The sequence below is a fragment of the Stegostoma tigrinum genome, chromosome 3 (assembly GCF_030684315.1).
Source record: "Stegostoma tigrinum isolate sSteTig4 chromosome 3, sSteTig4.hap1, whole genome shotgun sequence".
In the NCBI taxonomy this organism is placed as follows: Eukaryota; Metazoa; Chordata; class Chondrichthyes; order Orectolobiformes; family Stegostomatidae; genus Stegostoma; species Stegostoma tigrinum.
Window position 1 is genome coordinate 94,704,074 of NC_081356.1, and position 15,268 is coordinate 94,719,341.

The following is a 15,268-nucleotide window of genomic DNA, read 5'->3' on the forward strand; positions in this document are numbered from 1 at the left end:
TGGCAACACACGACTTCTGCAGTAGTGGTTCAGACCAGAACATACAATACATGTGGAAAGTAGGTAATAGCAGTTTCGACTGAAGTGGCAGTTTCAATTTTAACCAAACATATCAAATACAATATGTTACTCATTATAAAAAATCTAAATTCTTTATAACTGTGCATACTATTTGCAAAAGGAAAAAAAAAGTCAGATTTTTATCCATGAGACAGGGAGAGGGGACAAGAAAATTCTGTGCTTTATGGACATAGTCAGGAATTAACAGGGCCACATTGTTATCACTGGGATGCTGGTTGAAGTCAGGCCATCCAACCCTAGAAATATTTCAGATACAACTTAAGGCTGTTGGCTGCACAGGTGGGTTGGTTAAAAAGTCTGCCTTGGTATTGTGGGACTTCACTTCAACTGGAAAAGAAAAATCCCTGAAAACCTCACTCCTTGCATGCCCCATCCTGCCCATCATGGGCAACACGATAGCATAGTGGCTAACACTGCTGCGTCTCAGCACCAGGGACCCAAGTTCAGTTCCAAGCATGGGTGACTATTTGTTTGGAGTTTGCACGTTCTTCTTGTGTCTCTGTGGATTGCCATGTACACTGGTTTTCTTTCACAGTCGAAAGATGTGCAAGTTAGGTGGATTGGCCATGCTGAATGCAGTATTATAGGGATAGGGTGGGGGCTGTTGGTCTGGGTAGGATGCTGTTTGGAACGTCGGTGGAACTTGATGGCCTGAAAGATTCCCTCCAGTGCAGATAGACTCCTATGATTCTATGCCCCGAGGATATGTTTCCCTTCATCCAGCCCATGCCCTATCATGTTTCCATGCCAAGCATTGGTATTTCCATGCCCATTCAATCATTGCACTCTGTAAAGGTACTGAAACCTAGAATGGCAGTTATATTTTAAAAATTTTTTAAAGGATTATTTCATAACTTCAACTCTATTAAAACCACTATGTTAAAAACAACTCCATTCACTGCAGTCTAAGAAAAGTGTCAGTCATCTGAACTCTAAAATTTCACTGCCTGAAATCGCAAGGCATGTTAAGACCGCATGATCAGATGACCAGAGTAGAAAATCAAGCAGGAGCTCTGGTGTTTCAACAGGATACATAATGAGACTTGACTGAGAGCTGAGAAAAATATTAGAAAGTTTTGAGCTTACTTTTCAACAGGTTTTCTCATGCACACTATGGTTCACCACATCCCTGAGAAGCTATGAACCGTGACTTATAGAACTAGCCTGACTTGGGAATGCTGAGTGCATGCTCATGTCTCAAACCAATGTGCATGTTCAAAAGGCACTCCTGACAACTGGAAAGGCCTGGAATAGTGTCGGGAATCCAGAATTCTGGTCATTTCCAACATTTTAATAAGGGTCCTAAGTCAACCTAGTGCTGCATTATTTGCTGGTGGTTTATGTGCCTGTCAGCTGTTTATTTCAGCGTTATTTACCATTCTGACTTTCACATTCCTTCTTTGTTCCTGGACTACACTCCTGAAACTCACTCCCTCAAAGCATTATGGATGTACCTACGCCACATGGGCTGCAATATTTCTTGAAGATAGTCGATCATCACTTTCTTGGGAGTTGTGAGGTACAGGCAAATGTTCTGGCATGCCTGTGATACTCACATCTGAAGAACTAATAAAACATGTTCCATCTATTTTTCCAGAAAAACAAGAAATACTGGCTTTTATATAAAGTGATTTGTGACTGTCCTTGACAAACATCACGCCGAGGGTAGTAAAGCTCTATAGTTGTGGGCAGACTGATCGCTCTCATATCTGTAAATAAATATCTTTTAACTTAAAAATTTAATTTTTAACTTTCTAAAAGACTTGAAATCCTTTTCAATTATGAATATTTTAGGGTATTATAAATTAAATGAGAAGAGAGGTTTGTGATTACTTAATCCATTTGAAAAGGTGTCCTTCAACCAAAAAGTTGAGAACTACTGATATAAGTAATTACACTCTAGATAGTTGTACATGATTTGGTTTTAGAGATATCTAAATTACTTGTTAAGATGCAAAACAACCACAAGTCTTTTATGAAATGAAAGTGATTTAACATAGTTTATTTCCAGAAGATTGATTTGCATAGTTGTTGTACCAATTTGAGGCTGTCCTACTTTGATCCAAAACTTAGATAATTGAATTTCATGTCTCTGTTATGAAGAGGGAATACTGTATGATTTCTACATTTCTCTCATTCCACACTGTAATCCTATCTAGGAAAAGCACGAACATTTTTAAAATCATGCACCTAAAAATGTGTTGTATTTTGAAAATATGTCAAATAGTGTTTATGCATCAACCAATAGAGAACAGAACAAGTGAGACGAGAAATCATTTGTTACTTATTTGCCACTGAAGTGAGAGGTTAGGACATATTTGGTAAGCTGGGAGAATGTGTTTTTAACAATGTTCAAATGACAAAGCTGCAGTCAGGTCCTTTGGAACTAACAGGGATAGTGATTGGAGACATCACAGACATAGAGCCATCTATGGCCATGTCTCTGAACCATCAGTTCTGATTGGCTGCTGTCAAGTGATCTTCCCCAGACGACAGGTGCAGATTTGCTGACAGGTGTGGATATCTTGGATGAGTAAAATTACTGATGGCTAATAATGTAGCCACGTGTTAGATTGTAAAATGCTGAGCTCTGACAGAACACAAAGCCAACTCGCATGCTTTCAGATCATTTGATGCTGGAGTCGGCCATCCCCCATGGCCCCTTATGAATTCTCGGGTGGCGAGGTCCAAGCTCTAACTAAACCCTGTGAAAATGGTATCTGTGTGTTAAAGGAATGGCTAGGAAATGTAATCCCGTCAGTTGGAAGATGGCATAAGAATTCCAAGCTGTTTGTCTACCAGGGATTTACTGGAAACTTGCTGGAACTCGGCTGCAGTTCATTCGACCCAAACTGAATGAGCGTAGAGTTTTTGTTACTCTTTGAGAGATATATCAGAATTGTTTTCACAAACCTATAGTCTGAAAGTTTAGTTCATTGAAGAAGATCATGCAGTGCCTTCAAACAAAATAAAACGTGGGTCCTTCAGTACTTGAAAATTCATGTAAAATCATCAATTAAGAAGTAAATGCCTGCATTTGCATTTTGGAACTCTCACAATTATTGAAGAGAACTCTATCATAAAAGTGACAGCCACATTGGTTTGTAATGCATCATGTTTATCTAAAGGGCATAAGTGATTGTCATGATTTGCATACAATTGTAAAGTTGCTACCTTGTTATTTTTAAATTCAGAAACATCTCGTTCATTAAAAAGAACTGTACATCATGGGCTGCTTTTTGGTAATATATTTATTCTTTGAGAAAATCACTGCTGTGACATTTGCACCTGTCAACTGCGGAATATTGCTGGACAGCTGGCAGTGTCAGCAAAGGGGACACTAGCAGAGCAGCTGAAAGAACATTGGCAGACAAGAACAGAAGGAAACTGACAAGTCAGTGTGTGGCCATCAGGTGGTAGAGACTAGAAATTGCCATTCTTTCTGTTTTTGTCTTGTAGTTAGATCATGCCAAATATATTGATAGCTATTATCAAAACACACTTTGTAATTAAAAGCTATTAAGGTATAGCTTTCTCAATTTGGCAATAATTATAATATTTGCAATGTTCCTTGGGTTATAATCCAAATAGATATACGTCGCTTGGGCCTGTTGATACTGTTCATCACTGACCCTCCTGGAATTTGCAGGTCAGTGGAAGGACACATAATTTATTTGAATCACTTGAGTCCAAATGACACATTTGGCACATCTCTGGAATTTGCCTTCCTATGGCTGTCATAAATTCTGGCAACCCCTATCCCACCTACAATTCAGTGGGGAGGGAAAGGTTTGTATCGATCCCATCCCTCAACTCTGCCAACATTCATATCAGAGCCCTGAGCAAAGGGGGTCATCTGATTGTTTATAATTTTTTTTCTCTTCAGTCCCAGCAGTTTGCCTGCAGGATGTAACATCAGAGACACTTGGAATTTCAAGGCCAGTGTTTCTGCTTTCAGCTGTTATGGCAATAATTTTTTTTTGATTTTCTATTTTGGACATATATGCTGTGCATATCTAAGACTGTTTATATGGATGGACAATACCTACTGTACAAAATAAACTGAATCCCATTTTTTAAGCATAGGAGTTGTATGTTTTGCAAATATCCCTTTAAGTAATTGCTGATAAAACCATGAAGCAGTGCATTTCAGCAGTAGAAGTGAGGCATTTGCCACACCCTAATGGTCATATAGATTTTATTCTAATTCCGGAAGCCAAATACTGAAAAGCTGATAGAAAAGCAGAATACTGCAAATCAGTTATTTTTGAAAAGCGTGGCTATGTAACAAGATATCTGCAAAACTTTCACCAAAATCAGGTTTATAATTAAAAAACCTGATGGAATTCCTTTGATGAATAGCATTGCATTACCAGTGATTACCTGTTCTATTTCACCAATTTATTAACTTTGCTACAATGATCAGAAATATTTGGTGAAATATCAGTTGCAAAAATGACAGTGAACTAAGATTGTAATTGATGAGATCTGTATATTTCTATCAAAAATGCAAGTACCTATCGCAAAATAAATCATCAAAATCAAAGGACAAACCTATTTTAAAATGGTCAAAGTTCATGACTTAGTTGCATATAAATAATGAGCTAAAACTTTTTTTAATGTTTTGGCAATATCACAACATTTCTGAATCAAAACTAAAAATCTAACAGAAGTATAATTTCACAAAATATTTTTAAAAAGGAATATTAGCATATTTATTTTGCTTTCTGCACATTTGTTTATAATATTGTATTAACATTCTCAATTTTTGAAGCTGTTGATAAGAAGTAATAAATATTAAAACTAAAAGGCTTTTTTTATCCCTCAAAGATTAATTAAACAGCAATTGCATAAGTTTGATGCCAGAAAGACTGCTTCAATTAGTTGAATTGACAGTTTCAGAAAAATAGCACTGTATTTTTCTCAATACTAATGATTATAATCACAACAAAGGTTGTAATAGATGATTGGCATTTATGTGAAATGCATACAGATCTTTTTGATACGTGTGGTTTTTTTTTCATTTGCTATTTATTAATCAACTTTGATCTTAAATGAGCTACAATTTTGATTAAAATCCCTCAGAGTTTAGATATCCTTTTTTTATCCAGTGTGTCCCTTGTGATCTGTGTAGAAGTTTGAACTTTACAAATTGTGTATTTCAGACATTGAGAAAGAAGGGACTAAATGGCTGTGACAGCCCAGACCCAGATGCAGACGATTCAGTGGGTCACAGCCCTGAGTCTGACGAGAAGTGCAGAAAAATAAATGAAGATATTGATCTAATGATCAGCAGGCAAAGATTGTGTGTAAGTACGAGGGCCCTCCTTTATTTTTACTTTTGATATTTCTCTGAACCTGGCAGGCATTGAACAAGAAAGAAAACAAAGGCTGTGACAGCCCTGATCCTGACTCCTCTTACGCTCTCACCCCACGCACTGAAGAAAAATACAAAAAAATTAATGAAGAGTTTGATAATATGATCAGGAATCATAAAATACCTGTAAGTACCATGAGTTAGATGGCTGCTGTGCTAATGACTGCTGCAGTAATCTACTTTACCCTTTCAGTGCAGGTTTCTTTTACATTAAATATACTTCAGACAGATTTACCTACAGTTTATATAAACCTCATTTTCAGATAGGACAAACAAAGCCCTCATTTAAAATCCTTATTTAATTCAATATACATAATTCAGCTTATATTCATTTTTGTTTTGAATAAATACCAGCATTTCCTTTCATAAAAAGGTTAATTCACATACAATCGCAATTGTGTTTCAAAGTTGGTGTTTAAAGTTCAAATTACAGAAAAAAATTATTCAGAGGTTTTCAATTATTTTGAAAGTTACTGTCCCTTTAAAATGGTTTGTTGCCATCACCTCAAAGCAGTTTTTAGATACTCTCTGAATTGTTAGTTTATACATGATTGACTGATATTTCAATTAGTGAACCTAAGGGTCTAAAATTAACAGTAAATGATTTTAAATGCAACCTAAAACGATGCCTGTCCACAAAACCCTTAAACATCAGTATAAAATTGAATAAAACATGTAAAAACAAACATGATTTTTTAATAAAGGCACAGAGGAGATGATAGGTGTAGAATTGTGCATTATTTTTATTAGTCACAAGATACTAACCTGTAGATGAACCATACCTTCCAAAATGGAAGACTCTATGAGTATATGTTAGTCACATTGTCTTCCATTGCATGAAAAAATGTTTGGGTGAAAAGAATTAAGACAAATATTTATAACGTCTTTTCTTCACGATTTTCAAAATGAGTAAAACTTGTCCAACTTAAACATTCTGTCCCCTCTATATATACGTAATAATAATGAACTCTTCATAAAGGAATTTCTTTATAAATTTTAGATGAAGAGCAAAACGTGCAAGATGCATCAATTTTGTAATCCTGCAAATTTGTTGCATATAATTTTGATCTGTTGACAAATTTGCACTTGTATTATTCTTTGAGAAAATAGGATTTTTGTCACTAAAATATCAATGAATCACATTAAAATGCGTTGCAACTGTAGAAATTACACTTGATTATTGCAAAATAGTTTTTCTTAATACTTTCTTCTCTCAAAATTGATCATTGCTGCTTCAATTATCCAAACTCATTTCTTTTTCTCAAAAGTTAATATTAATTTAGTTTATTCTATATATGCCTATATCCAAAATGTAAAATAAACACCATGTGGAACTGATTTCAGCACACTCAACATTTTACTGAGTGATTCACTGGAGTTGGTAGTAAACTTGCGCTGTAATACTTGGGCAGTGTCAAATTTGCATGTTTGCACTGCCAGTTTCTGCAGTCAGTATGACTATTTTACTTGCCTATTCCACATCCTTATGGCCTGTATTCATGATTTAGCCAAATTAAACGTGAAGGTGCCAGATATCCATGTGATGTCATATAATACCAGAATTCAGTTTCGGTCAATATGGCACTATTGCATGCTTGTGATCCTAAAGATCCATTGGGAAAAAAACGTTCTTTTCAATTTTCTAACCTAAATTCAAACCCTGACATCCTTGATGCAAAGACAGTGTTTTATAACAATGTACTTCCTTGTCTTTGTTTGCCACCCGCCTGGTCAGTATTATTATGCATGTTTGTAAAGACGTGTTGTCAATATTACAAAAACCAACCAGAAGGGTGTATTTTCCATGCATTCTCACCCAATTAACTGCATAGATTTACTGACCAAATATTTGTTCAACAGGAAAATATACATGTTTCAAGCAGCAATTCGGTAACATACAAAAAGGCATAAATATATTTTTACATGATAATGGTATTAAAAGTAACAAAAAGTATGCATTTTTGCATAATGTAGCATGACACGTGATATCACAGCAATGACTATCAGTTATGAAAAGTAGTTGCTTTGGTTAAAATATAGTTTGGAGTAAGCCATAAAAAAAACTTTAGAAACAGCTATCGTATTTGTATATTATTAAACAGATTTCTATATATTTTTAATATTAAAAGTAATGGAAATATTATTTCAAAATGCAACATATGTTAAAAATTAAACTCAATACCTGTACTCAAAGGGTTAAAGCTAACTGCTTGCTGTAGAAAGTCAGTTTGCATGAAATCCTGTTGATGAAATTCAAACACATTGTGTGCTGGGGTGATTTAACAGGATTACAAAAATTGCTTTGCGTCCCGTCAAGAACATTTTATTTTTCTGCCTTAACACTAAGCTATTTCGTTGACAACTAAACCAAAACCTCAACACTCACAGTCATTCATATGCCTAGCCAGAAAACTGAGAGAAATAACATAACCTCTGCATGTGCTTATCGTTGCATGAGTAATAAGCTCACTGTAGTGATTACTCTATAATAGTGTGCGATCTGCTAAGTTGGGTTTATTTATACTTTATTTTTTAGTTAAGAGTATAAGAAAGTGATTTTTTTTCCACCTAACACAGTAATATGAATATAACTGTAGTTCTAAACATTTAAATTTGTATTTGTCCTTTGATGGAATATGGGGTATGATATATAAGTAAGTGTTTCAGTTTTGCTTTACAAAAAGTTTATTGGAGCAGTCTCGCAAAATAAATAAAACATATATTACTGTCTCTAGCTTCAGCTTGTGACAGTTCAAACTGTGGTCAGTGTGGTTGAAAAGAGCAGGGCGTCCAGATTCAAGATTTGGATGCCGTCATCTCACACAGGAAGGATGGCACCATCGAAATGACAGCCTGCTAAAAGCCCACACATGTATGGCATAGTATCACCATTTCAAATCACCTCACCCAGTAGACCACAAAATAAGGGTGGAAAGGACATTACTGATGAAAGTTGAACTGGCGGATCCTAGAAAAGACATGGTCAGAAGATAAAAACAAAGTGCTATTGAAGACCTGACTTAATGTGGGTATCCTGAATGAACTCAGGACACAGGCTCGAATCCAAAACCTCCCATCAAAAAACATCAACACACCCAAAATAAATTTAGCCCATTTACAACAGTTCTGCTTGTAAAAGATATGTTGCAAAGTTTCCACAGTATATTCATGTGGAAAGCCATTGAGATTAGTATGAATTAGTAAAATTTTAAATGCTTATGTGTACATTAATGAGCAGTAAAAGACTTGCATCGTTGCATTTTAAAACAAAGGTATGTAAGTTATTATCCAGTTGATCAGAGTAATGAAGCCTATCATTTAAGTTAACCTAAAGATAAACAATGACCTTCAAATAGTAACTTCTCGCAATGACACAATTAAAATCGTATGACAGAACAAAGAATTATTTTGCCCAGTATTTGTGGGTGCAGAACCATGGCTCATTGATTAGCACTGCTGCCTTACAGTGCCAGGAACTTAGGTTCAATTCCACCCTTGGGCGACTGTGTGGAGTTTTCATATTCTCCCCGTGTCTGCATGGGTTTCCTCTGGGTGTTTTGGTTTCCTCCCACAGTCCAAAGGCAAGCAGTTTTGGTAGATTAGCCATGCTAAATAGCACATAGTGTCCCGGGATGTGCAGATTAGGTGGATTAGCCACGGGGAAAGGACGGTTACAAGGATAGGATAGTGGGGTGCATCTGGGTGGGATGTTCTTCAGATAGTGGGTGTCGACTTAATGGGCTGAATGGCCTACTTTCACATGAAGGATTCTGTGCTTCTATGAGAATAATATAAGCTGCAGTACAAGAATTATTTTATAATAGCCTTAGTGCTATTTTATAATAACCTTAGTGCTACCCTCCTACTGTTGCCCCATCACCCCGACTGCCCCAACCACCAGCCCAAACTATTTTCCTGTTAATCTCCTATGGACATGTGCAATTGATAGCCAAGAGTAGAAATGTGACATGATCTGAGCCCTTTGCCCTTTGAGACAATCAACAAAAAACATTTGGCTATAACCATTATGGCATATTGTTCATCTTACATTTCTGCTTTCTTTCCCCCTTGCACCTACTGAGAAAGTGTAATTAGAAAGCTTTATGATTTTTACCTGTTTGTGCTTCAATTCTTTGAGCCACCATACCATACTTAGCTAATTAATTCAGAGAAGGTTGCTGTCTGCCTTATTGATTATGAGCTGTAACATCTCATGTCTTTTTGAGTCTTGGCTGAATGGGAATTTACCAATCTTGAATTTTCTATGAAATATTGCAGAACCGACAACCTGATGCTAATGTTTTTGCAGTCTAACGTAACCTGTTTGTCTGTCTTATAAGTATTCTATGCTCAACAAAGATTTCTGCCACATACTATCACACCCTATTTGTTTCTAGTCAAGTGAAGTTCTTTCTGAAGTTAAGCCTGCATAACTTGTTATTACTGTAGGCGGACAAAATTGAGCTTCTTAATGTTACAGCACTCCCCTTGCTTCTGATCACCTCCAGCATTGGCCTTATGATGCCCTTTGCAAGGGCACAGCACTGACATGCTGTCCACATGCCAGAAGTGTTAGGAATGATGGTATCATGATATCAGACAGCTGTTATGGCTGATTTGATATTTGTTTCAGGAACTTTATCTGTTCATACCCGACGCTGATCACACTGAATAGGCATTCGGTAGCAGAAGCCACACCCACCCGCCACCCATTCCATGAACACTGTTTAAAAGAGTAATGTCAAACTTGCAGGTGAGATGCTTTTGACTGACTTCTGCTTAGACCAAGTTTGTGGAAGTTCTCTGGCCTGATCTTGGAGGTGTTTTGGGTAGCTGCTCCTACAATAGGGGAAGAGATAGGACTTTTTGGCTGACGCATTTGCGTGCTGTGTTGCAACACCTCCTGGTTTTCGACATGACTCTTGAAAGGTGCAAAGACTGCGGAGAGGTGAAGCTTGTTAATAAAAATAGTTGGGAGCTCTGTAAAGAAGGTTAAACTCACCAGAAACAATGTCTGAAGTGAGCTGATTCCTGAACTTTGTTAACTTCCTCGATGTAACGTGGGCCTCTGCACCAGTATACCCCATTCCAAGCTTTGGCAGATTCCACTTGCCTTATTGTTTATTGCGATCTGTAGCCTGCTTTGTGTGATGGGCTTGCACTTTATCACATATGTGTTGGTATTCATAAAGGTATAAGTATAGAACTAACTTCTAAATTAGCCGAAACTTCAACTTCCTGCTCTGCAGCAGCTCTCATGGTGCTCGACCACATCAGATTTGCATGGACCTATAATTCAACAGCATTGAAGTATGGAAGTCAGAATTTTTCTTAAAGACAAACTTAATGGATCTGAGTTCACATTTGGCCTCCCAGTTAGATTGTGTATATTGTGGTGAACTTGTGATATGCACAAAGCCAGAACTGGCTCTGAAGTGGCTGAAGCACACATTTGTGAATTATGATCCATTGCAAAAATCTCACATAAGACTCATATTTCTGTTTCTGTGGTTACTATCCACTGTTTCCCAACCTCAAGCCATAAATTGATGATGATGAGGTAAGACTTTCCATTGAAAACAAGAAAAGCTTACACGTCAAGTCAGTTGGGGAACTTGGGTATTAAAAAGGTGCTCATTGTACTGACTTTTGAGGGCACAAATCTGCCAACTGGCACTAAGTTCCTCAATGTCTTATAAGATCCCAGGCCCCAATACTGATGTCCGGACCATGGTTGATTCTGAACTGCCTTCATGCAGTTTCCAACAAAATATCCTCTCAAGGTAAAATTGGACTGATCAGTCATTCATCATGCAATTTACAATGCTAAAATATTTCCAATTTTTGAACTACTTTTTCATCGTTATACTGTTGGACTTTCGATGCAGCCAACCCATGGTGCAATATCAATGGATGTTGAGATATTCCTGGACTGTCATTTGTTCTTTATGAATCTGGCTAAACCGATTGTGACTTGCTAGCCATTGTGCCACAGTGAACCAAGTGTATAGCTCAGTTTCTTGAATGAAGTTTACATCATGACTGGTGATGTTGTGAGCCATTGCGCTGAAGAATGCATCTGTCATAATCTGTGGTTTCTCTTGCACATAGACTATTTGGTAAATAAGTCCATGAAGCAAAGTCAATGTTTTTTGTTTTCTTTGAAGCGTTCTTGCAAGTTCATTCTCATCCAGTAGAAAGAGTAAAAGGTAGTGTTCCTTTACAGTGACCACTTTCAGTCCTAAGATGTAGTCTGAAAATCTCTCACAAGCTACTGTAACTGAGAGCTTCCTTGGTTTGTCATGTTTCTGTATCAGATAATGCCCTTGATGCATCGTAGACCAGATTGTGACACTGATCCTGATCAGAAAATTCACACGTCATTAAGAATGACCCTTCCTCTTGTGAACGCCTTAATACTGCACACACTCTCAACATGCTTGTCAGCTGCTCTTCCTTTGATCAGTATCTGATGATATCATTCATTGGAAAATCTCTTAGAGCTGATGCAAATCCAATGGAGCAATCTTATCGTATGTTTATCCAATTGCACTTACCAGAATCACCTATTTGTGTTGAGTTTCATGAAAACTTTTTGTTCGTTAAACTGCTGTCAAATGTGGATATTGGTTGAATTTCTCTTGCTGCCACCTTGTTGACTCATATATGGCCACAGCAAATCACAGTCATAGAACTTAGAATAGTACAACACAGTACAGGCCCTTCGGCCCACGATGTTGTGCCAACTTGTTATCCTACTGAGATCAAACTATCCTGTATACGCTACATTTTACTATCCTCCATGTGCCTATCCAAGAGTCGCTTAAAAATCTCTAAAGTATCTGACTCCACTACCACTGCAGGCAGCGCATTCCACGCACCCACCACTCTCTGTGTAAAGAACTACTTCTGACATCTCCCCTGTACCTTCCTCCAATCACCTTAATATTGTGCACCTTCATAATTGTCATTTCCACCCTGGGAAAAGGTCTCTGAAAGTCTCTGTATCTATGCCTCTCATCATCATGTACACCTCCATCAAGTCACCTCTCATCTTTTTTCACTGCAATGAAAAAAGCCCTCACTCCCTCAACCTTTCCTCATAAGACCTGCCCTCCAGTCCAGGCAGCATCCTGGTAAATCTCCTCTGCACCCTCTCTAATGATTCCACATCCTTCCTATAATGAGGTGACCAGAAATGAACACAATATTTCAGGTGTGGTCTAATACGGTTTTATAGAGCTGCAGCATAACCTCACGGCTCTTAAACTCAACTCCCCTGCCACTGAAAGCCATCATACGTCTTCTTTACATCTCTATCAACTTCGGTAGCAACTTTGAGGGATGTATGGATGTGGACCCCAAGATCCCGCGGTTCCTCCACACTGCCAAGAATCCTGCTATTAACCCTATATTCTGCATTCAAATTCAACCTTCCAAAATGAATCACTTCACACTTTTCTGGGTTGAATTCTATCTGCCACTTCTTTGCCCAGCTCTGCTCATAGAGTCTTACCATTAGGCTTGAGTCTGGTAAACATGGCTGTTGATTTTGTAGCTAGGGAATTAGTTCCTGTCCATGCCATCTGTATAAATTAATTCTCAACATGTTTCATTAAGGGATGTGGTATCTCCCTGTATATAGACTTAAGTATCTTTAGTGTAGTATAGTATTCAATTAGTAAACTTCCAAACCTTTTAAACAAGTTTATACATTCCACAAGAACACAAGTAAGCCATTTGGCCGGTAAACTCTGCTCAGTAATTCATGATCAATACTGCCTTGGCTGATCTGATCATCCTTATCTCCTCTTTCCTGACTTATCCCTATAATCCTTGATTGTCTTGCTCCTCCTCAAACAAGTTTAATAATTTGTCTAAATTGTTTGGCCTTTTGAATGAGATTGAGATCAATTCAAGTCTCCTATTTGGGAGAGAAGTTTTGTTTGTAAAATACATATACTTTTTATAGTATTTTGCTGCCTCATATGTTGGAAAGTTGCTTCTAGCAACTTAAATGCATTGATTCCTGGACCAGTTTAACTTCTGTCAGCTATGGGCTTTGTTTTGTCAACAAAGGCTTGCCATCTGATAATATAGTGATATTGGACTGAAACCCAGCCTCTGGCAAACTCCACGTATCTCCAGCTATTCAGCTTCGATGGGCACTGCCGTTTCAGGACTACAGTTGCCCAAGTCTCTAATTTCAAATTTATGAGATATCCATTGTCATAAATGTCTGCAAACCAAAATGTTAGGTGTGGTTTTTAAATGACTGTCCTTTCAGCATGAATTACTCTACTGTTTAATGTTTTTATTTCAGTGTAAGGGATTTTTGGTTTTAACTCATGCATTTCTCAATGTCTGGTCAGCTCATCAGCTCAAATCAGACTCTGGGCCACCCTCAAGGACCACTGCCTCCCAATGCAGCCTGTACTTCTGCCTTGAAGTTGCAAATTTCTTCTGTTCCTATATGTCTTCTGTCAGGACTGCAGTGCTTTCCATGTCATTCTCTGAAATATTCTGTGTTAAGTGTCGTCATGATATTTGTAGGGTTCGCTGGCATTAGCGATCAGTAGTATCCGGTTGTCTTGAAGACTTCTGGATTCGCATATTTCTTCACTACTTTTGACCTTGTGGCCCAGAGCTTAATTTCTTCTGGTTAGCACGTTTTAAATAATAGGACTGGTCATCACTGCTCACTATGGGTCTTGGCCCGAAACGTCAGCTTTTGTGCCCCTGAGATGCTGCTTGGCCTGCTGTGTTCATCCAGCTTCACACTTTGTTGTCTTGGATTCTCCAGCATCTGCAGTTCCCATTATCTCTCCCCCATCACTGCTCACTATGTTGTGATACGCCCAAACCTCGTTGATATTCTTATTCACCATGTCACTGCTCATCATGTTGTCGGTTAGTTTCTCCAACTTCAATGTAATCTGTTATTGATTCGGATATCCAGCATTCTGGTATCGCTAGAGGAGTCTTGTCGAGTAAACACTATGAAGTTCATTGCATTACTGGAACTATTTACAGAGAATAGAATAAGATCTAAATTACAAAAGAGACTGTTGAGATCACACAAGCCCAAATCTGTCTCCTTCAAGCTCTTTCTTTACGCTGAACAGATCCATTTACTGTCATTACAGTGGATGATGCTTGACTGCATGCCATCAAGTATTATCTCTTTCAGACCCACGTACATTGTGTGCCTCCATTGTGCTCAAATTGATACAGATGCACCTGATCCCAGAAGTTTTCTGATGTTGCTTTTTTTTTTGAGGTCACATTGTCTGATAAAACAGAGTAAAGAATTTTACTCAGGATAACATGATGAGCAGTGACATGATGAGCAGTGACATGGTGAGCAAGAGTATCAACCATGGTGGGTTGTGTCACAACATAGTGAGCAGTGATGACCAGTCCTATTATTTAAAAGGTGCAAACCAAAAGAAATTAAACTGAAAGACCAAAAAGTATGAAGAAATATGTTATGAACCCAGAAGTCTTCAAGACAACCGGCTGCTGCTGATTGCTGATGACAGTAAACCCCACAAACGTCATGATGACACTCAACACAGAATATTTCAGAGAATGATATGGAAAGCACTGCAGTCCTGAGGAGACCTGAAGAAGGATAATACGTGAAATGTTGACTTCTCCTCCGCCAGATGCTACCTGTGTTTTTTCAGCCTCCTGTTTGTCTATCTTGGATTCCAGCATCTGCAGTGTTTTTTTTTGTCTGTAAGAATTTTACTGCTTGTGTTGCATGTTGTTTGGTTAACTGCAGTCCAGTAATGCAAGTGCCATCAT

At 37.8% G+C, this 15,268-nt stretch overlaps 1 protein-coding gene across 12 annotated transcripts in view; it reads left to right on the top strand.

The window, feature by feature from the left end:
* Window positions 1–15,268, top strand: part of mef2cb (myocyte enhancer factor 2cb) — a 301,354-nt gene that overhangs the window by 228,262 nt on the left and 57,824 nt on the right. For 8 of the 12 annotated variants that reach the window (XM_059644758.1, XM_059644757.1, XM_048526644.2 and 5 more), the window contains one exon: window positions 5,247–5,390. In XM_059644758.1, the coding sequence (XP_059500741.1) occupies window positions 5,247–5,390 (144 nt within the window). Of the gene's footprint in view, window positions 1–5,246; window positions 5,391–5,446; window positions 5,585–15,268 lie in introns of all 12 variants that reach the window. The other 4 variants (XM_048526672.2, XM_048526659.2, XM_048526668.2 and 1 more) reach the window with 2 other exon arrangements.